Here is a 23606-nt window from a genome sequence, read left to right on the forward strand (position 1 = left end):
GTATTTCTTCAAAATGTTTGCTATCAGTAAAAAAATAAGGTCAAGTATATAGAGTTCTTAACAAGACTTGGCATACAATAAGCACACAATAAATGGTAGGTATTTTAACCATCAGAAGTGTTTTTTATTGAATTAATTTTATTATTATTATCTGCTTAGTGAGCCAAGTCTTTAAATAGACCACCTGGGAGTTTTCAGAGTCCTTAAAATGCTGGCCAGGGAATACCACGGGGACTGTGGAAGCCATTCCAGTCTCTACCCTTTACCTTTTCCCATCTAATGAGGCCAGTTGGTAAGAAAGAATCATTACTCAGCAAGAATACTGTTCATACCTTTCCAAAGAGGAAAGACCTTGAGGTTGAACATAAAGGCCTAAGCAACATCTTTTTATGCAGAATATAGCAAATACTTCATTCCATTAGATATTGTCTGAATTTTTATCTTCAGCACCAGTCACAATAGTTATTTCTAGAAACTCAGAAATAAAGCAAATCCTGTCCTTTGGAAGCTCACAGTTTTGAGGTCTCCAAAGATATGAAAATAATTACTACTAAAATAGGCAAACTCAATGAAAGATATTTTATCCTCAAGGAGTAAGTAATCCTACTTGAGGACATTGGGGAAGGCTCACAGATAAAGTGATAGGCTAGACACTCTCTGACCTCACAAAGTTTATGGTCCCAGTAGATTTGGGGAAAGGAGATTTTGCAGCTGATTCCAGAAGCCTGCTTATTTCACTATGATGACCCAGATTCAAAAATAATCAGGTAGTCCAAAGCAGTTTTTTTGCCACTGAGTATAAACTTCTTGCATAAAATGCCAATTATAACAACTCTGATTACTGCTGCAGTTGTACCATGATCCTTTTTAATTTTTCTTTCATAGCAATCAATTGATCTGCTGCTTAATTCATATTTATTTAGATTGCAGCCATACAGATGCCTTTTGGGCGCTGCCAGGAAAATTAATATGTACATATAGAGTATAATGTATGTAAAAATGCTTTGACAACCATAAAGTACTCTGCAAAGTGTTAGATTACTATCATTATTTCTTTTTAAGTCTCTCTACAAATAGATAAAATTTAACATCATTAATCTTAAAAGCGTTACCATGAAAAAACTGAGTTGCACAGTCTTTCTTTCTTTTTCAATCTTTTCAGTTCTTATCTGTGTCCATTGCAAATCATATCTCATTTCACACATTCATAAATGGCACACCTAATTTCTAGAAGATACAGATGGATGCATGGCCTGTATTTGCAGCCTATTGATCTGTTATAAGAAAAAAAAAAAATGTTACGGCCATTAGTCATAGTAAGGAATATTAAGAGTTAGGAAATATTAAAATTTCTCACCAATAGTTGACCTCAAAAACATGTGTATATATATCAATATATATACACAGACATACATATATGGGGCTTCCCTGGTGGCTCAGCTCGTAAAGAATCTGCCTGCAATGTGGGAGACCTGGGTTCGATCCCTGGGTTGTGAAGATCCCCTGGAGAAGGGAAAGGTAGGCTACCCACTCCAGTATTCTGGCCTGAAGAATTCCATGGACTGTATAGTCCACAGAGTTGTAAAGAGTTGAAAACAACTGAGTGACTTTCACTTTCACACACTTATATATACACATACATACATATGTATGTGTATATATATTGAGATATATATATATATATATATACATACACATTTCTAAGAAAGACGCTCTAATAATTGGGAGTGAGGCAAACTTACCAACATCAGGAAATTTGGGTAGAGCCCAGTAAGCACATACAAAGTCTAGAAGCAAAAGTCAGAAGCAAGTAGGGGCTGCCAAGGCCTTCATTCTTCCCTTTGATTGATCCAGCCCAGGATTTGTATTTGTAATCTTTCCACAGGTGAATGCCACGCCACACACTGAGTGGCCCGTGGCTCCTAGGTACAGATGCAGTTCACACACTTATCTTCCACTTCCCCAAATATCATAATGTTTATGAGCTAGAAGAACCTCAACAGTCATTGAGTATAAATCCCCTATTTTAGCTAAGGAAGGAGACCCAGGGAAGGAAGGTGACTTGCTCAAGGTCACACAAGGTGGTAGGCCAGATTTCCTGGCTCTTGGTTTGCACCTTTTCTTTTCTCTTGTCTTCACCTTTTGCTAGTGTCTAAGTTCAATATCTAACCAGAACCGTCTCTCCTCTTTCAGGAAATTTGCTCCCCGCTGTTCTGTGTGCAAGGAGCCTATCATGCCTGCCCCTGGCCAGGAGGAGACTGTCCGGATTGTGGCTCTGGATCGTGATTTCCATGTTCACTGCTACCGGTGTGAGGTCTGTGGTCAGCGCCCCCACCCCCTGCCAGGCCCATCAGACCCAGATTTTTATAAATATCACAATTATTAAATCTAGGAGAGCCCTTAGTGCCTATGTTCATTCAACTTGGGTTTTACAAGAGACCTGTGACCCCAGTTAGAAGTGACAAGAGATTTCTTGCCCGAAGGCCATGTCATCATGTATATAGCAAACGGCAGTGAGTCTTTCTCCTCTAATCTGGGTATCAAAAGGACACCACATTCAGAAAATGATTTCAAAGCATTTTGTTATCCTAGTCCTATGACTTGCCCAGGGCCCCTCTTTTGAAGCAGCCTTCTTGTTTTCTGGCAGACCTTCTGAGTGCAGCAGTTAGCAGCTCCCCCTTCTATCTGCGAGAGATAATATGAACTATCTTATTACCACCTCCTCATGACATTGGCTCGTCTAGTCCCACGAGGAGATTTTCCCAAGACATGGGCGAGTGGGGGTGGCAGGGCTGCCCCTAGTCTCTAGGACTGCAGTAATTCCATCTACCGCCTGAGCTATAGCTGACCACCTGGTTTATGCAGGGTGCTTTGTTCAGTCCTACAGCCCCAGTTGCATGCCTCTCTCTGGCCTTAATGTGAGCAAAGAGAATAGAAAAAACTTCCAGCTTTTACACTGGGTGTTATGACTAAAGAGCAATAAAAATGTCTAGCCTTAGAATTGACCTGAATTGTAAGTGTGGAAAACCTAGAGTTCATTTTGCAGTTGGAGAAACTGAGGTTCAGTGGAGGCAGGCTTCCCAGTGTTTCTAGACACACCTGCTCTATGTGCCAACAGGCTTTGACTTTTCATGGTTTTTTTGTTTGTTCTAAGAATGGTATGAGATGTACCTTTTCTCTTCCCGGATGACATGATAGCAGTACAAAATAAATTTGTACTGCACATGTGTCTTAGAATCAAGACTATAGAATGGGAAAGTGAAAGTGAAGTCACTCAGTCGTGTCCGACTCTTTGCGACCCCATGGACTGTAGCCTACCAGGCTCCTCCGTCCATGGGATTCTCCAGACAAGAATACTGGAGTGGGTTGCCATTTCCTTCTCCAGGGAATCTTCCCAACCCAGGGATTGAACCCGGGTCTCCTGTGTCAGAAGCAGACGCTTAACCTCTGAGCCACCAGGGAAGCCTTATAGAATGGGAGGAACCCTGAATTAAAAGGAGGCAGACCTCCATCACCCTGGACAAATCACTTCCCTCTCCACAGCTCACTTCCCCATCTGTAAAACAGGCTTGTTCTGGATGCCCCAGTATTGGCTCCTTTGGCTCTAAGATTCAAGGTGCTAATAGTTGAGTTTCAACACGGCAGTCGACTCTGGGGTCTTTAGGGTACCCAGGTAACTCTTAATGTTAGGTCATTAAACGCTTAAAACCATGTCATTTATGTAATTTCTTTCTTTTTATTATGATCAAAAGATTCTGTTTAATTCCGTCACTCAGTTTCCCCAAATGTCTCTAGATCTCCAGAATATCTGCTTGTTCATTCATAAAGCTGGCCTTCTTGGGAAGAATAACTATAGGTGCCATCGCTGCTGCTGCTGCTGCTCTTGCTGTTGTGTTCTGGGTGACACCCTTTTTGAACTTAAATTTCATTATTTGTCAAATTCAGATATGAACCTCAGTGACCACCCCCCCCTTGCTGTCATAGAAGACAGCAGAGGTGAGGCACACAGCAGTTGTGACCTTCTAAAAGAGTTTCTACAACAGTTAGCAAGGGCACACACCACAAAATGAAATACTATATTTTTCTTTTCCGAAGAAATTTCTGTTTCCTCTAAAGGTGAAGGTCAGCGTTTAACTGTCATATAACAGTTTTCAAAACGGATGCTCAGGTACTATTAACAGTAGTATAATTCTTTACAGTTATGTAGCTCTTGGCATTTTTTTCAAAGTATAATCATATCCGTTTTCCTCTTTGATCCTCCTAACAGCTCAGTGAGGTAGGAATTGTGGGAATAATTTTTAGAGTGGCTGTTGGCCTTGCCTGCAGTGACAGAGGCAGGAGCAGAACTAATGGTGGTACCCAAGGGCGCTGTCCCCCCATCCTGCACTCGTTCCTCTACTGTATCCTTTAGAAAGGACAATGGATCATTCCCCACTCCCCCCACCCACCCCAGACCTTAGGATTTTATTTTCTTTCTAAAGTTGGAGTGAGTATGCGGAGCCTGTTGGTGGCCCGCTGCTTAGCAGGAGTCACTCTGCAACTTAGCCTCTGACCTGGAATTACCAAGAGATTCTGTCCTTGCGCTTGTAGATTACTTTTGAAAAATCTTTAAATCAATAATAAAGATCTAGTCTCCCCTGTTCTTATTGTTTGGGTGAAGGGAGCAAACTACTTGGGAGCCTAGACCTTCAGGTTCTTCTCCTTCTGTACCTGTATTTCCTATTGCGTGACTTCAGGAAGGTCATTTTACCCTGTTCTTATTTATGTCCCCAGCCTCTGCTTCAGCTTAATGCAGGACATATCATATGATGTCCTGGGGAAGAGAAGAGGTAGTAATTGGCCTTTTTATGGAAGCTTTGAATGAAAAGAGGAGTTTGTTTCCGTTTTCACTGACATCCTTTCCCTCTGCCTTCCTTTCTCCAGGATTGTGGTGGTCTCCTGTCTGAAGGAGATAACCAAGGCTGCTACCCGCTAGATGGACACATCCTCTGCAAGACCTGCAACTCTGCCCGCATCAGGGTGTTGACCGCCAAGGCCAGCACTGACCTTTAAATCCAGTCGCCTGTTTAGCGGTTAGTTGATGGCTCCGAGAAGGACGAAACGCAAGAAAAATATGAGAAGAGAAATAGGAAAAGAGAGGAAAGGCAATCAAGCTATGGGATGGTCTCTATTTCATCCACTATTAACCTTTCTTTAGAAACACCTAGAATATGAGATTTTTTAAGTTCTTATAATACACATTTCACAGTTAATCATGTAGAACCTTGATAGGCCTTTGTTCCCAAGGACTTGCACATTTTTGCACAGATTATGCTCCATCCCATTCACTTCTGCATTCCTTTAACTTTTAATCCCTATGTTTGTCTCACTTTTCATCTGGTTGAATGGCTTTTTTTAGTGTGGTATTTGCTGTCACACAGTTTTTCCTGGGGAAGTCTGCCAACTTCCCAGGTGCTTTTCGGCTTGAGGGCTCCATTCTATCACTTCCACACTGCCAGCGATCATAAAAGATAGTCATTCATTTTCTGTGTATTGAAAAGAATAGTCTTTTATTGCTCTAAACTAGTCATGTCCCTTGGGAAAAAAATGCACAATTATACATCAGGTTATAAAGGATTTAAACTGTAAATTACATAGATTGAAAGAAGCTGAATTTGTAACCATCCAAATTCAAAATCTATAATGACCAGTGGTGGGGCTCATTTGAAAATAGATATTGGTGAGAGAGAACCAAACTTCAATGTTTTTTCTGCAGAAATTACAGATGGGGTATGCTGGATAAAGCATTTTGGGGTTATATTTGAAAAGGCATTATTATGCCTCAAATATTAAAATTTTCTTTTTCCATGCTACCTGGATGTAATAATATGGACAAACTTGGTTTTCTCTAGAATATAACTTCCAATACTGTTCCACTTTTCATATCAGATATATTGCAACATTTTGTTTGTTTTTTTGTTTTGGTAGGAAGGACATCCAAACACAACTACCAAAATTGTGTAGTTGTATTCCTCTAGCGGAAGATATCTATAAAGAACTGTTAAATTTTTTTTTTTTTCCAGGCCCAGGTCCATTTTACCTGACAATTGCAAATCAGGGCACATAAAATTGTCTTAGTTTTGTTTAGTTTACCTTAAAAAGACAGGAAACTTGAAAAGATTGTGAAACCACAGTTTCATTATTCTTATAATTCTTCTGCAACTCAAAATACATATTGTAGGAGACATTTTCATATCATTGATGTGACATTTACACCACACTTTCATAGACAATCACTGAAAAGAAATTGCCTTTTTGAACTAAAAATATGCAGAGCCTGGAATCTTTAGTCAGATTCTTTTGGGGCAGTGAAATGCTTTCCTGCTAACTGCAGAACCACATAGATTTTTTTTTTATGTTCTAACATGTTTCTTTTAAGGAAGGACCCTTCTCTTAGTGGCAGGTTACCATCTTGTAAATTGGTATTTTGGATTAAGATTTGTTCAAATCTTTTTTAAGATTAAGTCAACCTTTTTAAAAACTTTCTGCAAGTATATACTTTTAAATTACAAAGTATTTTAAATATAACAAAAATATAGATAATAATATAATGGATCTCTGTGATACCCAGTTTAAGAAATCAAATATAACAAATATAGCTACATTCCCCTGTAGACACTTCCCTGATTCCACAAAGATCTTCTTCATGATTAGAAAGTGATAAACTTTTCTAGTCTGACTTTTGTTTTTAATTGTAACACTCAGAAATGAAAAATTATTTGTGAATGTTTTGCATTGCAATCCAGACCTCAAGCATCCCAATTAAATTTATTTTACTTTAGTGGGAATAATCATAAAGGTGGTTCATTTTTTTTTTCCAATAAGATATTCTTAAGCCTATGGCTTTTCTAAGTCATTCTGTGGCTCATTTGCTTTGGTTACCAAGCAGTTTTGTTTTAGAACCACCACAGTTAGAGCTTTTCAAAGGGTCCTTTGACCACTGTGCTTTCCTTACCTTGTTTCCCTTGTCCTTGACCTCACATTTCTCATAATGTGAAATACAAGAGATCTACTTTGGGCAGCATGTGGATTTTAGGATACAGTGGCAACTGTATCACTGACTTTTCACAATGAACAGGGAGACCATGCCAATGCCCTCAGAGTACTGACTATTAGACAATTGGACGGTTAGACTATCAGACTATCTATCTATAATCAGCTTGAGTTGCTTCGGCAATTTGTTTTCTATGAAATACTTGGGGAAAAATCAGCTTTTGGTCAAAAGGAAAGAGCCCAATTTATTGAGGGGTGGAGTTTATCTCTTGAAATGCAGTCTTATGAATTTTGCCAAAAGAGGGAGGATTTATGAAATATTTATACTATAAAAATGCAGTAACATTCTACTTGTTGGTTACATTTAAGTTCTTATGTAACTGAATGTTTACATGCCAAGAAAAAAGAGAGTTATAAGAAAAGGCTGTTACAGGCCCCTCACTGTGACACTGCCAGAATAGTGCTTGCTTACAATCTTTATAGTGTGTTTTATCATGTAACCTCAGAGTATCTTTACCAAAGATTTTTAAAGTAAATCTCTTTTTAATATAGACTTATCATACTTTTATAATAATGAATGTGCACACCTACATATACAGAATATTTAGATTTAGATTTTTTTCTTTCACAAGGTATAATAAGGAAAGGATCCTAAAATATTTTATTTCAGGATTTCTTAATTATATGATTTATATTGCCTTCTTGTCTTCTATTAATCATTTGGTATCAGCAATGCCAAATCACTCTTGACTGTTTTAGCTACATGAAATGATGCCTATAACAGATATAAAGATCTAGTGCCTTAAGGATTATAATTCTACTGTCTTATGATATATTGTCTTGATTGTTATCATTTAAATACATAGATAATAGAAAAAATCATAGAGTCTATAAGAAAACGTTTGTAAAAATATACTAAAAAATATACTGGTTTAAAAAAAATTGTCACAGAAATATTTGGTAGTTCCGTGTAACATGAGAGACGTGGAAAAGGAGAAAAAACCCACTATGTCCTGGGCTCTGCAGATTGTTTCATGGTTAGGTTTCTCCATCGCCTGGATCCCCAGCTCATACTGACTCAGTGTGGAGTCTCATCTGTGAACAGATTGGCCTTTAAAACTCAAAATAAGTCATGTGTTTCAGCAAAATGCATCAAAGCTTTGAGATCCTGGACATCTCTGCAGCTCAACAATGTGGGTTCTTTTTCCTTTCATTAAAAAATTGTTTTTACCGGAGCAACTTCTCTGATCAAAATGACTTCATTGTGTGTATGCTGATGAATACAGTGGAGATATCAACACTATAACTGTTTCCTCACCATCTTAGATTCTGCAGAGATGTTTGTGATGATGTTTCAAGTATATAAAATTCTAATTGCATTTAAACAAGTACTTTGTATTTGGGTTCAGGGGAAGGAAGAGAGCATTTTACCATGGGGCTGTCATAAGAGGGTTTATGGAATATAGACAGGACTCTGAAAACACAACTCCCAACAGTTTTCCTAGTTAATAAAAATCCTATTAATGTGAACCAGCCAGGAATAACAGTGTTATTTCTATTTGATATGGTTTAGGCTTCTCTTGTCAAATCTGCATTGGGGCTGCCCCTTGATCCCTCCATTATCAAGTTTTGAAGGGTGTTGGGGAAACTATGGCAGCTGCTAGGAAGATCAGGGAAACACTGATGTAACCTCACAGCCTCTCACCATTTCTCTTGGCTTGGAAAGGCTTTTTTTCCATATACATTTCTAGAAATATTGCTATGCTACCTTAGTATTTCACATTTGTAGTTTAAACAAGCGATTGTCCATCTGTTGCCTAGAGCTTCAGTACATGTGTGTTATGAATGAAATATGACAGCATGTTCCATACCCTGCTTTAGCCATCTGTAGGAAACCAGGAGGCTGGAAAAGATATACCTCTGCAAAATGTGCCTCAAGTTCATTTCCTAAGATCGCTCTTTTGGTGCACTTTCACGGGGAGACAATCAGAGAGCAGCATGTATTTGTGCCTTATTTTTAAAGAAAACTTTACACTACTATGAATGCTCCTCTGAAGAGTCTTCACATAAGTAACCCTCCCAAATCTCAAAGATGTACTCATTGAAAACTCAAAATCCAAAGAAGTCTGAACTCTTCATCTTAATGTAGTCTAGCAGTATTTCTGTTCTCACCATCTCTTGGAAGTACCTTATGGATTCCTAAATTAGGAAAACATTTTTAAGCATTCTTATGCCACAAGGTGATGTCTTAGGTGTTGTTAGTGAGTAAATGGTCTTATTTAGTGGTCTTACTCTAGTTTTAGTCAGCTAATAAAGACATACTTCCACTTGAGCCTTTAATATCTATTCAGCATACCGCTTTAATTGCCACAGTCTTTTGGATATTTGTTTTTTTAATTTAATAGTATACAGAACCAGTTGAGGATCTTGGTTCTGAGTCATTATTATGCTGCAATCATGAATATATCAGGTCAAGTTATTTCCTTGACAGGTAACTTTTCTCATGAGGCTGTTGTTGGCTGTGTGCTGTGCTGTGTTCAGTTGCTCAGTCGTGTCCAACTCTTTGTGCCCCCATGGACTGTAGTCCTCTAGGCTCCTCTGTCCATGGAATTTTCCAGGCAAGAATACTAAAATGGATTGCCATTTCCTCCTCCTCCTTCCTGACCCCGGGATCGAACCGATGTCTCTCATGCCTCTCCTGCATTGGCAGGTGATTCTTCACCACTGTGCCACCTGGGAAGCCTGGCTGTTGTTTAGTTCACTTATTATTTCAGCCTTTAAAAAGTGATCTGATTAAAGCTGTGTGGCCTGGTGAGAGTTCTCTCTCCCTCTCCCTCTCCCTCTCCCTCCTTGTCTCCTTATTCCTTAACATTTATACTCATTAATGTTACCCTGATTGGATTTTTCATAAATAAATTAAATCAGTACATTACAATCCTTATGGAATTATGATCATATTAGGAGAAGAACTGTACCACAAAATATATGCAGCATCCATAAATCCTTTCTTTAGAAAGGCATATTTTTCCAGACTGTGTTTATTCATAAAGTGAGGTGAGATAATAGAGTCTTTTGGTTTTATTTTAATGAGTATTCATCAGGGATTCAGATCACAGAGTTCTTGGCAAATTCATTTATGACTGGCCTACTTTTCTCAGCTATAGGCAGTGATCTTTCTAAGACTAGCTTAAGGATTTTTTTTTTAATCCAAAGCATTTTGACCAATAAGACAATCGTGTTCTTAAGTGATGGCATGTTATTTTAGATCAATGAAACTTGAGAATTTTCCTTATTATCCTTCTGGAATTTTTACACATATCAGCATTTTTTCCCATGACAATCATATTAAACCCTAATACCTGAGTCACAGTATTTTACAGGGAGTAGGTCAGCAACAGTTTTGCCTGAAGCACTAGTTACAGACCTGTAGTCTGTTTATAAAAATCAACCTGAAAAGAACAATCTGGATTTCTCAGTAACGCATTTTCTTAAAATTTGAGTCTGAGATTCTTTTGAACTCTGGCTAATACTGATCAAAAACATGCCCTCTGTGTCTGTTTTTTATAAATTTGTTTGGAAAAAGCTTATAATTCTAGGAACGGATTTCCATTTTTGATTTCTGTCCTTAACGTTGTCTACGAGTTGACCTTGATTTTTCTTTTTGGGAGGGTCACATATGAGAAAAGTGAAAGCATATCTAATACATACATAACTCAATACACGAATGAACTTGCCCAGTTTTAATAATAATAGTTACAGTGAATATATTGTTTTGATAAATAGACAGAAGGTTTTTTTGCTTGTTTGTTTGTTTTGTTTTCTAACTTGTCTCCAAGAAGAGAGGAATGCAGAGGGAAGGAAGAATTTGAGAGAAGGGGAAGGTCACAATTAACACTGTGACAAACACTGACATGAGGATTCTTACAGAGTGTAACTCAGAATTTTCACAGAGGTTTTAAGGATTGGCAATTGTAGCTTTTTAAACAAGTAAAATATATTTCTAAGTTTATGAGGTGTTTAAAAATCACTATGGCTTACACAGTATTTTTCCCTTGTCAGAAGAGAATTAAAAGGAGAGCTGTTTCTCAGCCCTGTGGCATGGCCATAACCACACAAGATTCTATAATATATGTCACTTCGTCCCTTTGCAAGAGGGCCATAGCTCACTCTCCCGTGACAGATGGCGATGCCTATTCTTACATAGTCTTCGGCAAGCTGCACGACACCCTAAGCATCTCTGAAGGTTAGAGGTTTCTGTTTTCACACACCGAGTATCTCATCCTTTCCAATGTAGGTACCTGGTGAGCATAGTAAACAGGAGTTGCCTTGGTCTGTGGGTCTCTTGTTCAAATCCAATCAGGCGCTTTCTATAATGCCCTGCTTAAACAGCTATACTGGAATTGATTTGTACCTTTTCTCCTCTTTAGTTGCAAGCTCAGAAAACTAACGTTAGATTACTAAGTTCAAAGAAGAATAAATATAAGATGGCATATTTTCCTATCAATATAGAAAAGGAAGGACCCTTATTCCTTTCTCTATTTTACTTTCCTGGCCCCTGTGCAAAAAAGTTATAGACACTATTTTTGTTATCCAACATACATGTGGCTTATTTTGTGGAAAGTTGTGTGGAAGATACATTTTATTAAACTCATTGACTTTTCTCCCATGAAGTTACAAAAAAGAAATTGCTAAAATCTTTTTTCTTTATTTCTGACTGTTGCATAATTTACAACAGTTTCTAACCACCCTAATAAATATCTCTCATTCTAACCCTTGTTATAAACACAAGTTTTGTAACATTCTATAAGCAAAAGTTAGATATACTAAAAAGAAGAGGGAAACCCGTAACTGAGTCCTTTGTAATACTTTAAGATGGCTGCATTAATCCTTACCCACTGTGTGCTTGCTACTTTTTCCAATAAAGTCATTCACTGATGGGCAAGTGAAAACATCATTCACCTACCTTTGCTAGACATTGACCTAATAGACCCAAACAGAAGTCTTATTAAATGACACACACATGCTACACAAAACTGTAGCTTCTAAATTTAGTTTTCAGCCCCAAGAGTAGAATGATCTACCAAGATTGACACAGATTTCACTACGTCATCTTCTGTCCTACATCAGTATAGAGGGCTATGGCCGACCCCAAGCCTCAGCGCTGTTGCTAGAAAAACATAGGCTCATGGGTCTTTTAAGAATCTGAATCTCCTATTATTTTCCCAACAAGTCACCATTCCACATCTTTTTAGAACTCGCTAGTTTGTAGTACTATACATGGCAGCCCTTCTACTATTGGGGCAGCTTTTTTTGACCAAAGTTCTTCCTCATGTTAAAATTCAGGCTCTGGAGCAATGCGCAGGAAGTCTAAGGTCTATATCTTTGCCTCTAGGTCAGATATCACTCTTTCAACTTTTCCTCATTTATCAACATAGTATCAAGTTCAATCATCCACTTGCTTCTCCTTTGAACAGTTAGACCCAACAATATTTTCTAATTTTATTTCAGTCTACTAAGTGAAATGTAGCCAGCTCTTTGGGTCAGGCTAGGTAAAAACACCCTCTTCAGGGTTGAAAGTAAATGGAATTGGAATCATTGAAAGGAAACTGATATTCAATGTGGAAATTTCCCCCAAGGACTCAGACCAGGAGAGGGAAAACTGGATGAGGTTAGATCTCCCTTGTGTGTAAAACCGTCCTCTTACTCTGTGCACTTCACTGTTTTTGATGTTACCAAAGTCAGCATAGGGAGTGAGCTGGTATTTACATATGGCATCCATTAGATTCCCACCTCTTGGTCCATGTTCATAAATACTCTTCAACCCTTTCTCTTTGTCCTTGTCTTCTCAAGAATGAAACATTTCTTGTCCATGTTCCTATACTGAATATGCAAAAAGAGTTCTGGACTCTTGATAGGTTCCACATAAATATTTCTGGCTAGTTTGGTTTTTGAGATTTGCTTGCATTCTTCTCAGCTCAAGTGTTAGTAGCTAGAATTGTTATACTCTTGATGAAGTGAGCAACTTCACCGCTCAATCATTTAAAACCTACCCTGAGGAGTCCATGTTTTCTCTATACTTTTGTCTTTCTAACAAATTCATCTCTTGCTCATACCCTCTGTTTAATAATCGCTTTAAGAGAATCATCTCCTAAGTAACTTTGATTGAAGTCAACTGCAATAAAATCAGATAGGTTCAGTCTGCACTCCATAGGAAGTGATATAGCTTCAGGAAAAGTAATTCTTCCCAGTGACATCAGTTAAGTCTTCATGGAACAATGAACTTAAGAAATCTTGATTGATTGGCTTGATTTAGAAGTTTAGAGAAGAGTGTGTAAAGCACCAGAAACAAAAGGAAAGCATAGGTTATGTTCAGAGAAGATCCTCTACTCTAAGTATAACACATTCTAGAATGTCCTTCACAAGAGAAAAGGTTTCCAGATATTCAGGGTCAGTGAGAAGGGAAAGACATACAGCAAGATTGATTCAGTTTGCTTTTTCATCTCTGTGTAATTTTAAGATAGGAAAATTTGTCAAAATATAATCCAGCACAGACAGTATGAGCAGGAATCTTTTTTGGTAATGTGCAAAATGTACATTTTCATTAGTTCTTAGCTACGTAATCTACTCTTGCACCAAGCACCCCTATCTTTTGAGCCTCTACAGTATGACAAGCAGGACACCTCTATTTTCCTGTTGCTTCTAGGTCCATGATTGTAAAGGACTCCACATTTATCTATTCCACTTGCTGTTAAAATTCCCTCATGGATGTACTGATAAGTGAAAATCCATGCTCTGCTTGAGCATCACCTGCATCAGGGAGCTCTTATTTCTTAAGCTCTTCCATTCCCTCCGTTGTACTTTGTTCCAAGCTCCCAGAACCAGTCTTTGGGGCTTAGGTGCTCCTTGGTGCCACACAAAATTAATCTTAGTACATAATAAAACATTGCTTCCTCCCTGTTTTCCTTCCCAACCTATTTTGCTTTTGGCAACACATTTCTTTAAAAAATAAACTGTGTTTTGGGGGTTTTTTTTTTTTAGCTGAAGATTATTTTGAAAAAAGCTTTATATATCCTTAAAAATAGTCTGAAGGGTTTTCTGAAGGTCAGGGTTAAGAGTATGAGTTTTGGGTTGCAGTTCTTACTTTCTTATTCAAAAGACAAACTATCCTGACAGTTGTTACACAGCTTCACGCCTTCCCCCACTAACTAATCCGTGAAGCACTCTCCTATTATCCAGGCTGTTGATAATGACCTTAAAATGTTGGGAAATGTCTGCGTGTGATTTCCACTTCTAAAAAGGAAAACGTCAAAAGCAGAAGATGCTGGTTCTGTTGAAAAGCATTACCTCTAGCCAGTTGTTCTGTGTGAAATGAAGTAGGTTACATTATGTTGCAGTTTTATATCGAAATGTATACACAAGTTCAGTACAGGTGAAGCATGGCGTTAATTAAAGTTTATGCCACATGTCTCAAAATCCTAAATTCAAAACTTCAAAAGTTATTTAGAAGATGCTGGCTAAACCCATACAGTATGCTTGTCCCGAAGGCATTTGTAACCGAAGATAGATGGGAAGTAGAAAGACAGCCAGAACACTATACCAGGCACTTGCCGTATATTAGTGGTCTCTGGGAGGATAAGACTTGGCAGCTTCTTCCACCCCAGCCTTGAATCCAAGAGCCCTATTGGCAGAACCTGTCATCAGTCTCATGGGCAGGCCTGGGGTGGGGGATGTCTTTCCAAGCTCTAAAATAATAATTTCTAAGATAGTTTACAAACTGCTTTCACACATGAAACAGCCCTGGGAGGAAGGTTATTAACAGCCCTATCCTGAAAGAGAAAGCAGAGGCTCAGAATCGTTAAGTGACTTGCCAAAAGCAATAAGAGCTGGTAAGTGGCAGACCTGGGGACGTACTCAGGTCTGGCAAGTCCAGCGTACTCTCCAGTGGCTGCTTTCAGGGCACCAAATACCTCAGAGCATGCTGGATGCTTCTCACAGACCCCTGGGGCCCCTATTTGAAGGCATCCAAGAAATTCACATAGATCACCCAGCTATCAGGTGGCAGAGGCATATGGGTGCTGTGGGGTTTGATACCATTCAAAGCATGCATGCATTTTCTGTGTCCTCTTGTGGGAAACTGCTAGGCAGTCTGTTTGATTGGCAGTGTGACGGAGCTGGTGAGGAAGGGCACCACAAAGAGCAAACACTGGTACTCCAGTACACTGCAACAAATTTCCCCAGAGACTCTGGTTTACTTTACATTAACTGAAAAACTCTCTGGAACTGTGAGGCTCTGAATATCAACGGAGGCCACACATTTAGAATTCAGTGGCACACAGAAGTGACTTGATCCTTAAGACATTTTTCTCTTATGTGGGCTACGATTTATGCCCCACAGAGGCCGGAACTCCTGCAGATAAACAATGCATGTTGTCCTCTCTCTCAGCTCACATTTATCAAGGCCCCACCAAGTATATGTCTTAGCATCAGGCATTTCCAAGCCAACCAAGCAACCTTGACCTTGAAATGTCCAAGAAAAAATTCTGTGGGATGGATCGTGATTCTGCCACTTGCTTTTTGCGGTTTGAGAGCCTGGGCTTCCCCTCCTGTTGTCATTTTGTGTTTCCTGTGGGCTTATCGGGGGGGGGTTGGTACTGTTGTTTCCAGAATGCTTTCTTGGAAGCCAGCCTGTATGTTCTAGAACATGAAATCTGGCAGTTCAACAACTGGGTATGCCTCCTCTTGAGCAGCATCTGTCTGGAAGCAGTGCCTTTTGATGTGCCCTCTTGGGTTTTCAGTTCCTCTCATTTCTCATTGTAGTTGTTTGACTTGAAGTTAAAATCTGTTAACTGAAAAATATTCCTTCTTCATCTGAGTTAAATCTACTGTAGGGAACCTTTAAATGAGCTTACCTAATATGCTTTCTAGGCATCTTCTTTCCCAGGAGGCTTCCATCCATCAAATCGGTCTCATTATCCTTCTGCTAAATTCCCTGGGATTAATGAGGGCCAAGTTAAATAACAAGTGGTTTCTCACCCCTTTCCAATCTGCCCACCTGGGAAATGCAGGTGGTGCCAGGGGGGGCAGCAGTTGAGTGGCTTTGGCTGAGATGACATTCAGACACCGGGAAGGAGCCTCATTTTCCAGTGAGGTTTGATTAATGTTATGATTGATGGAGTGGAAAATGATTCTTGTAAAATCAATGATGTACCCCCCCCCCCCCACACACACACACACACGGGAGTGGGTTAGCAGAGGAAGCATTTTGAGAACTCTTCAGAATTTTCTAGGTAGGTATGCCTGAGCTGAGACTCACTTGGGTGGAACCTGTGATGTCTTAGACAAGGAATAAAAGGACAGTGAGGCTGTGAATATGAAAAAGCAGCTCTTTAAAAAAAAATAAAGACGGCCATAAACTCATTTATCTTTACATAATGTAAAGGAAACTGTGAACGCATGTTTTTCTTCCTTCATTGTACACAATGTTACTCCTCATAACTAGGAAAAATACAATTGTGTTGTCTTCAGAACACTCACCCGTGCACCTGCATGCACACATGTTCACACACTCACACACACTATCTCATACACACACACACACATCTTCCAAGAAAGCTGATGCTTCAAAAAGGAAATCTTATTTTAAAACACTTGGATTTTTCAAGCCAAGAAACTAATAATTCCTAGACCTGACCCAATTTAATGACTGCCAAAAAAGAAAAGAAAAAGCTATTTAAATTTTGTACAGATCCATTTATCTCTTAGAGTATGCCAGAGCAATTTGAGGTGGGGGTGGAAACTAAGGTATTTATCTATGCAGCTGGAGTCTCTGTATCTATCTGCTGGGAGTCCGGTAAGAACAATTCTTGGGTGATTATTATTGATACATTGTGTTGCCCCTTTGTCCAGTGCCTGCTTTCCTTCCTACTGTTGTGTAAGAATAAGAGTTGCTTTTTTAACTCCTTTTCCTCCATCAAGAGGGAGTAAATATTAAGCCTGAATGTCTTCCCTCACCAAATCATTTCACCCCATTTCTGAACTAGTTTAGAAAGTACAAAAGAGGGAGAGCTAGCTTTTCTTGGATACATTTCTTCTTTTTTTCTTCTTTCTCAGGAGACAAATATAAAGGGAAAAAAATCCAGTTCCTTTTCATCTCTCTTTCTCTTTGGGTGACAGTTGATGATCACTTAGTAATTATAAACTAGAAGTAGAATAGCATAGCCAGGTTATGATGTATCTGCCAACATGTTTCATTCCTTCAAATTCAGACTTTGAGAGGAAAAGGGATTTTATCATTTAAATGCAAATAATGGGAATGGCCTCATGTTTTAACTTTGTCACAGTAAAAGGTGAGTTGATATTTGGGCAGTGTTTGCATTTCACTAACTCTCTGTGCCTTCTGCTTAGTTTTTAGATGAATGCCATTACAATAACATATCAGGATGAAATTGCCAAAAAGTGTTAAGTGCCTTAGACCTGCCTCACTAGATAGCAAGTTGAAACTGGGGTAAACCATGCCAGCCTTCTTACTTAACTGAAATGTCTGAACCAAGGGTTGAAATGGTTGAAATGAACCAAGGGTAGTTTATAATGAAGTCTTTGAAAAATCATTTTTAAATAACTTTCTTCTTTTTGGTACCCTTTTATTCTCTTGGGAAAGCTGATGAGCAAATTATCCAAGAATTAATTCGTATTAAATAGAATATCCCCCCCATAAAAATCTCAGTTTGTCCTCATTAATTTTTAAGAAACATAAGAAAAAACAAATAGAATTAGAGACTGCATTGATTGTCTGATTATTTAACACAAATAAAATTTTGCGATTTAATGTGCCTTAAGCAAAATGTAAAACTTTCACAGCAGGATTTTTTGAACTTTTACCATGTTATCTATGCAATTAATTACTTTGCTTTTTATTTTGTCTTTTAAACTTCATCTTTATCATTTGTTAAACAGACTTAGGGCTGCCTCCTTCTCTACTGGGAGCATGTGCAGTTATGAGATGCACCCCCCCACAAAAAAAGAAAGGAAAAAGAATGAACTTTCTGGTAACAAATCTGTGCCATGAAGTAGACGTGACACAAAGATGCAAAGCGGGAGGATAGTAATTTTCTCTGAGCTGTACACACCAGCTTTTATTTCATGGCTTTGTCACAGGCTTTTCTCCTTCTGTGCTGTCACCTTTGAGAAAAACGATTGCACCTTCTCCAAGTCTGCCTTTTAACAGCTACAGTTGAGTTGGCAAGACTTCCCCAGCTCTGAATATAGCCATTTGCCGACTCCGGCCTCTTTGCGAGACTGACTCAAATCTGTGATCTTCTGTTCAGCATACACATCAGCAAAGTGAGAAGATGAGCACTAAATATAGGCTCTATTAACTTTACTTTTAGATTTACTGCCTTCAAAAAGTGCCTATTCTGAGAAACATAGACGTTCTTCCTACATATGTATGTACACACGGTACCCAGAGTCATACCGTGCAGCCTTCAAAAACACACCATCGAAAGGAGTAGGTGCTAAGATAAGGAAACCTTGCCAAATGAAGAAAGTCACTCATTTCCAATATCCCCTCCCGAGTGGCACCATGAAACAGGCTGCAAGCACATTTCCTGAGCATTCCTTGCTGATACAGCCACTTTATATTTTTATCCTACTGGATGGTGGCATATTGCTGAGGTTTCCTGTACTCTACTTCAAGGGACTAGATTATGCTTCATGGAATTGGAACATTTAGTCAGGAAAAAAAAGTTATTTAAGAGAATCAATGAGCCAGGGTCTCTATTAGGGTATGTGTCATATGTGTGTTTTATAAACTAAGCATTGGTGAGCTTAGAATGTCAGCACATTGCTTCTCCTTTTATCTCTCAGGCTCACATCAGTGAAAACTAAAGAAAAGTCTTGGCTCTGACAATTGGAGGCTCAGGGGGCCAAATGCCCTTGCCAGATCCTTAGAGCATCTTTACTTTGACTCCTAAAAATAGTAGCACATGTTATTTATTGGCTTTTGTTTCCATGGTTCTGTCACTGATTTAACAACTGTAGATATTGTCAATGGAGCAGCAGCTCAGCCTATAAAGTTGGATTCTTACTCAGCTGTGGCAATAGGAGAGGGTCCAGACCAATAGGGCAAAGTAGACTATGTATGATTTTAGGAAAAGGGTTGAAGGGAGGACGTGCTTCCAAAAAAGATCTTTCTCAATGTGTCGTCTGACTCAACCAGCTGGCAGATTGCACTTGCCAAGTCGCTCTCTTCCCTTAGAAGTCAGTTAGCTCCATGTTTGCTTGATTCTGTCTCTGCTTTGGAAAAGCAAGGTACCTCCAGTAAAGCCTTTCCCCAAGGAAGCTCTTGCCGTCCTCTTGGTCGCAAAGTTGTCTCCTATCCCTCCCAGTTTCACCAACAGGAAGTAAAGGGAGACAAGCAATGCAAGATGCCCCCCATGTCATCGACATCAGTCACCATTCTGCTTTCCATCTAAGGGGCTCCACTACTTAAACTAGGGAGGAGGGCAGAATGGATCGTGGTTTTATCACTAATAGAGTGTGGACCACCTTTCCTTAGTTGTCTTCATTTTAGGGTATGACTTGTCTCCTTGAAGAAAGGGATGCTCTTCTCTAAAACTGTCTACTCTTCCTGTTCATGTTCTTGTTATGTTTTTACTTTATTCAGTTTAACACTAGTCATTTTCTATTTTTTTAGAGAAAAATGTGCTAGATAAGAGTTCAGAAATCTCCATGATATCAAAAGGGGCACTGGAACACCACAGAGTTTTTCCTCCTTGGAAACAAGAGACAGCATGGTTTTGCTCCAGGTTTCAGTCTGATCATGACTATGAGAGAGTTTTATGTCAACGTTGAGTGGTATTTACAAAAAGATAGATCAAGGAAAGGAGGGGATAAGCCAGGTTTTCTCTATGCTAAATGTGTCAAAGAACAAGAACTTCCTACTAAGTACAATCATAGCCCCACCATGATCGCTACAAATCTGAACAGCATTCTCTGACTTAGGGAAAGCGACACAAAAAACATGTAGAGAATATGCCTTTTTTCATATATATAATACTGACAGAGCCATGGTATTCCCAAAATGCAGACTTCTCTTTTTTATTCTTAGCAAATTACATCTCTCCTCTACATCATGAACCATCACTGACAAATCCAACATAGCCCTCGTGGTTCCTTATAAAAGTAAGAGAATAAAATCTGTTATAAGCAAGTGATTTGGGTTATTTTCTTCTGTATTTATACATTACCACCTCTATTAAATCATGTTTCTATTTACCGTCTATCAGTTTTTTCTATCAATTATGTTTTTCCAATGCTCTATAAGAATAAATATGAAAATCATATTCCTTTTTTCTGTTAAAAAATTGCAACTATGTTATTATATTTAGAAATCCAATAAAGTTATTACATTTACTTGCCTATGTGTGGAATTCTTTTTGAGCTTGATAATCCCTGTCTCTTTTCTCCTAACCTCTTTTACTGTGATTCATTTTTTACATCATTTACTTTCCATATGGTCTTCTGAGAAAGGGAATGTCTCTCAAAAGAAATATGATGCCGACAAGAATATGAAGGCACCCACTCTTTTCCACTGTTAGCACAGAACATCTTAAGGTTAGATATGTTCTAGAATTACTTGACCACTTTGTCTTAAACTTTCAAGTAAAGAACTTCCCCCTTTTAAAGTTGGATCCAAGCAAATCAGTTCCTGAGTTGTGGGTGGGTGTGGTGGGAGAGGGGGATGGTGGTGGTGGATGGGGAGTTCTCCACTCACATCACTAATGGCTGGCTGACTTTTCACACTTTTATTCCATCTGTTCTGTGCATATTTTTCCAACATTGAGAATCTGCTTTGCTCTAGGCTCCTTGAGGGATACAGATATAAATCAGTCATAGTTCCTGCTTTGAAGAAGTCTATGATCTAGTAAAGCTAAAGCTGATGGATTCTGGTACAAATAACTATGGTAAGAAGACGGAAAGAATCAGACACTTGGGAGAGTATGACTCAAGATTTTCAAAACTTTTCACAGTTCATCATATCATTTTTAATAATCTGTGGTCCACAATGATTCTACCTTCATTTTCTATGTGAAAATGCTAAGAATATGAGAAACAAAGGTAACAATCCAAGATCACCATTCACTGAACAGTTGTTTTTCATTTTTTAAACAAACCTTCAAATTAACCCAGTACCCTGATCCCTAGTCCAGTCTAAAACTTAAGAGTGAGTAGAACTAGAGGGTACATGAAACTCCTATGAAATTCAGAAAAGGATATCCCTTCTCCTTCCCAATTAGGCTTTTGGTTTTATCTTTTCGGCCTCATGTTCCAGCTTACTAATGCTGAGAGTCCAACAAGAGGCCACCATTTTCAAAGATGCTGGACACAAGGTGTGTTTCTGAATTAACAAATGATGGATATAGAACTGGGGCACAGGGAGTTCATAACTTCTTGCCAGAAAGTTGTAAACAAAGAAGGGCAAAAAAAAAAAAGAAGGGCATATAACATGTAACATTGGCATTTCTTTCCCTATTTTTCTCAAATTGCTCACTTTATGTCAGCCCCCTTCTGCTTTGTATTTTAACACTGCACAAATATTATTTGTCCCTATTCATTGTGTGGGAGTTGGGAGGGCCCTTAGAGAGCATGTTTTCTGATTTTTCAAGGGAATACTAGGTCCCAGAGATAGGAAAGAATTTACCTAAGGTCACAATGCAATTTAATTGCAAAGCTGGATCTTGTGTCCTGACATGACCCTCAGTCCTGTGCTATCATACTAACAACTTTAATAATGTGAAGGGAGTAGAAAAAGAGTTCTATCTGTAATTTCCATTTCTAGGAAAAAGACAATTTAAAAATGACCAAAAGCTAAAAGGTCTTGATGACTGTTTGTTGCCATTTTTATTCAGTTGTTAAGTCTTTTCTTTTTACTACACCATGGACTACAGCATGCCAGACCTTTCTGTCCTCCAGTATCTCCCAGTATTTGCTCAAATTCATGTTCATTGAGTTGGTGGTGCTATCTAACCATCTTATCCTCTACTACCTCCTTCTCCTTTTGCCTTCAGTCTTTCCCAGCATCAGGGTTTTTTCCAGTGAGTCAGTTCTTCACATCAGCTGGCCAACGTATTGGTACTTCAGCAACAGTCCTTCCAGTGACTATTCAGGGTTGATTTCCTTTAGGATTGACTGGTTTGGTCTCCTTGCAATCCAAGGGACTCTCAGGACTCCTCCAGAACCACAATTTGAAAGCATCAATTCTTCGGCATTCAGCCTTCTTTATGGTCCAACTCTCACGTTCATACATGACTACTGGAAAAACCATAGCTTTGACTACATGGACCTTTTTGGCAAAGTGATATCTGTGCTTTTTAATACACTGCCTAGGTTTATCAGAGCTTTCCTTCCAAGGAGCAAGCATCTTGTAATATGGCTGCAGTCACTGTCCAGTGATTTTGGAGCCTAAGAAAATAAAATGTTCAGGGCTTCCCTGGTGGATCAGAAGGTAAAGAGTTTGCCTGCAATGCAGGAGAACTGAGTTCGCTCCCTGGGTCAGGAAGATCCTCTGGAGAAGGGAATGGCTGCCCACTCCAGTATTCTTGCCTGAAGAATTCCATGGACAGAAGAGCCTGGTGGGCTACAATCCATGGGGTCACGAAGATTTGGACATGACTGAGCAACTAACATACACACACACACACACACACACACACACACACACACACACACACACAGAGAATATAACAAAAAATTCTAAAAGACTTATTTCATAAGCAAAATAAACCAGGAAGGAATATCAGTGACACATAAAGAATGTTGAACAAAGAGAATGGCAATCATATAGTTCAATCTCAAATAACCTGAGTTTATCCCAATAATACAGGAGTAGTTGAACATTAGAAATGCCTTAATGTAATACACCACTTTCACTGAACAAAATAGAAAAGTGTTATGATCATAGTATCTCAATAGATGCAGGAAAGGAGCATAACACAATAAAGCTTTCATAATAAAGAACAACCCCTTAGCAAACTAGAAATAAGAAGAAGCTTCCTTAAGTAAAGTCTATCTATGCAAAAATCACCACAAATATTGAAAAATTAAAAGTAGTTATTTTAAACTATAAAAAGTATGCTCACTATCAACACATCTCAAATTTACACTGAAAATTCTAACTTGTACTGTTATAATAAAAACATGCGTAAGAGTTATAAAGAAATAGCATGTAAGAAGCCAAAGTGTCATTACTCATAGATGATATAACTACAGAAAACTATAGATTTACAAAATAATATACAAATAATTAACATTAAACAGACTTATAGACAGAGCAAACTGGTGACTGAAACTGGTGGGTGTTAGGTGAAATAGATGAAGGAGATTAAAAGGTACAGACTTCCAATTATAAAATAAATAAGTCATGGGAATGTAAGGTACAACATAAAGAATATAGTCCATGTAACTAATAATTTTGTATGGTGCAGATGGTTACCAGACTTATTTGGTGATTATTTCTTAATATATTTGGTTGTCAAATCAGTATCACATAACACTTTGCTAGATATAACATTAAT

At 38.6% G+C, this 23606-nt stretch overlaps 1 protein-coding gene across 21 annotated transcripts in view; it reads left to right on the forward strand.

The window, feature by feature from the left end:
- The window catches only part of LPP (LIM domain containing preferred translocation partner in lipoma), a 728299-nt gene extending 707854 nt beyond the window's left edge, over positions 1-20445 (forward strand). For 15 of the 21 annotated variants that reach the window (XM_081536595.1, XM_081536585.1, XM_081536639.1 and 12 more), the window contains 2 exons: positions 2194-2314; positions 4924-20445. In XM_081536595.1, the coding sequence (XP_081392721.1) occupies positions 2194-2314; positions 4924-5052 (250 nt within the window). In that variant the 3' untranslated portion in view covers positions 5053-20445. Of the gene's footprint in view, positions 1-2193; positions 2319-4923 lie in introns of all 21 variants that reach the window. The other 6 variants (XM_081536682.1, XM_081536648.1, XM_081536669.1 and 3 more) reach the window with 1 other exon arrangement.
- The last annotated feature ends 3161 nt before the right edge of the window (positions 20446-23606 follow it).

The sequence above is a fragment of the Giraffa tippelskirchi genome, chromosome 2, assembly GCF_054371585.1.
Source record: "Giraffa tippelskirchi isolate mGirTip1 chromosome 2, T2T-mGirTip1v1.2.pri, whole genome shotgun sequence".
Lineage (NCBI taxonomy): Eukaryota > Metazoa > Chordata > Mammalia > Artiodactyla > Giraffidae > Giraffa > Giraffa tippelskirchi.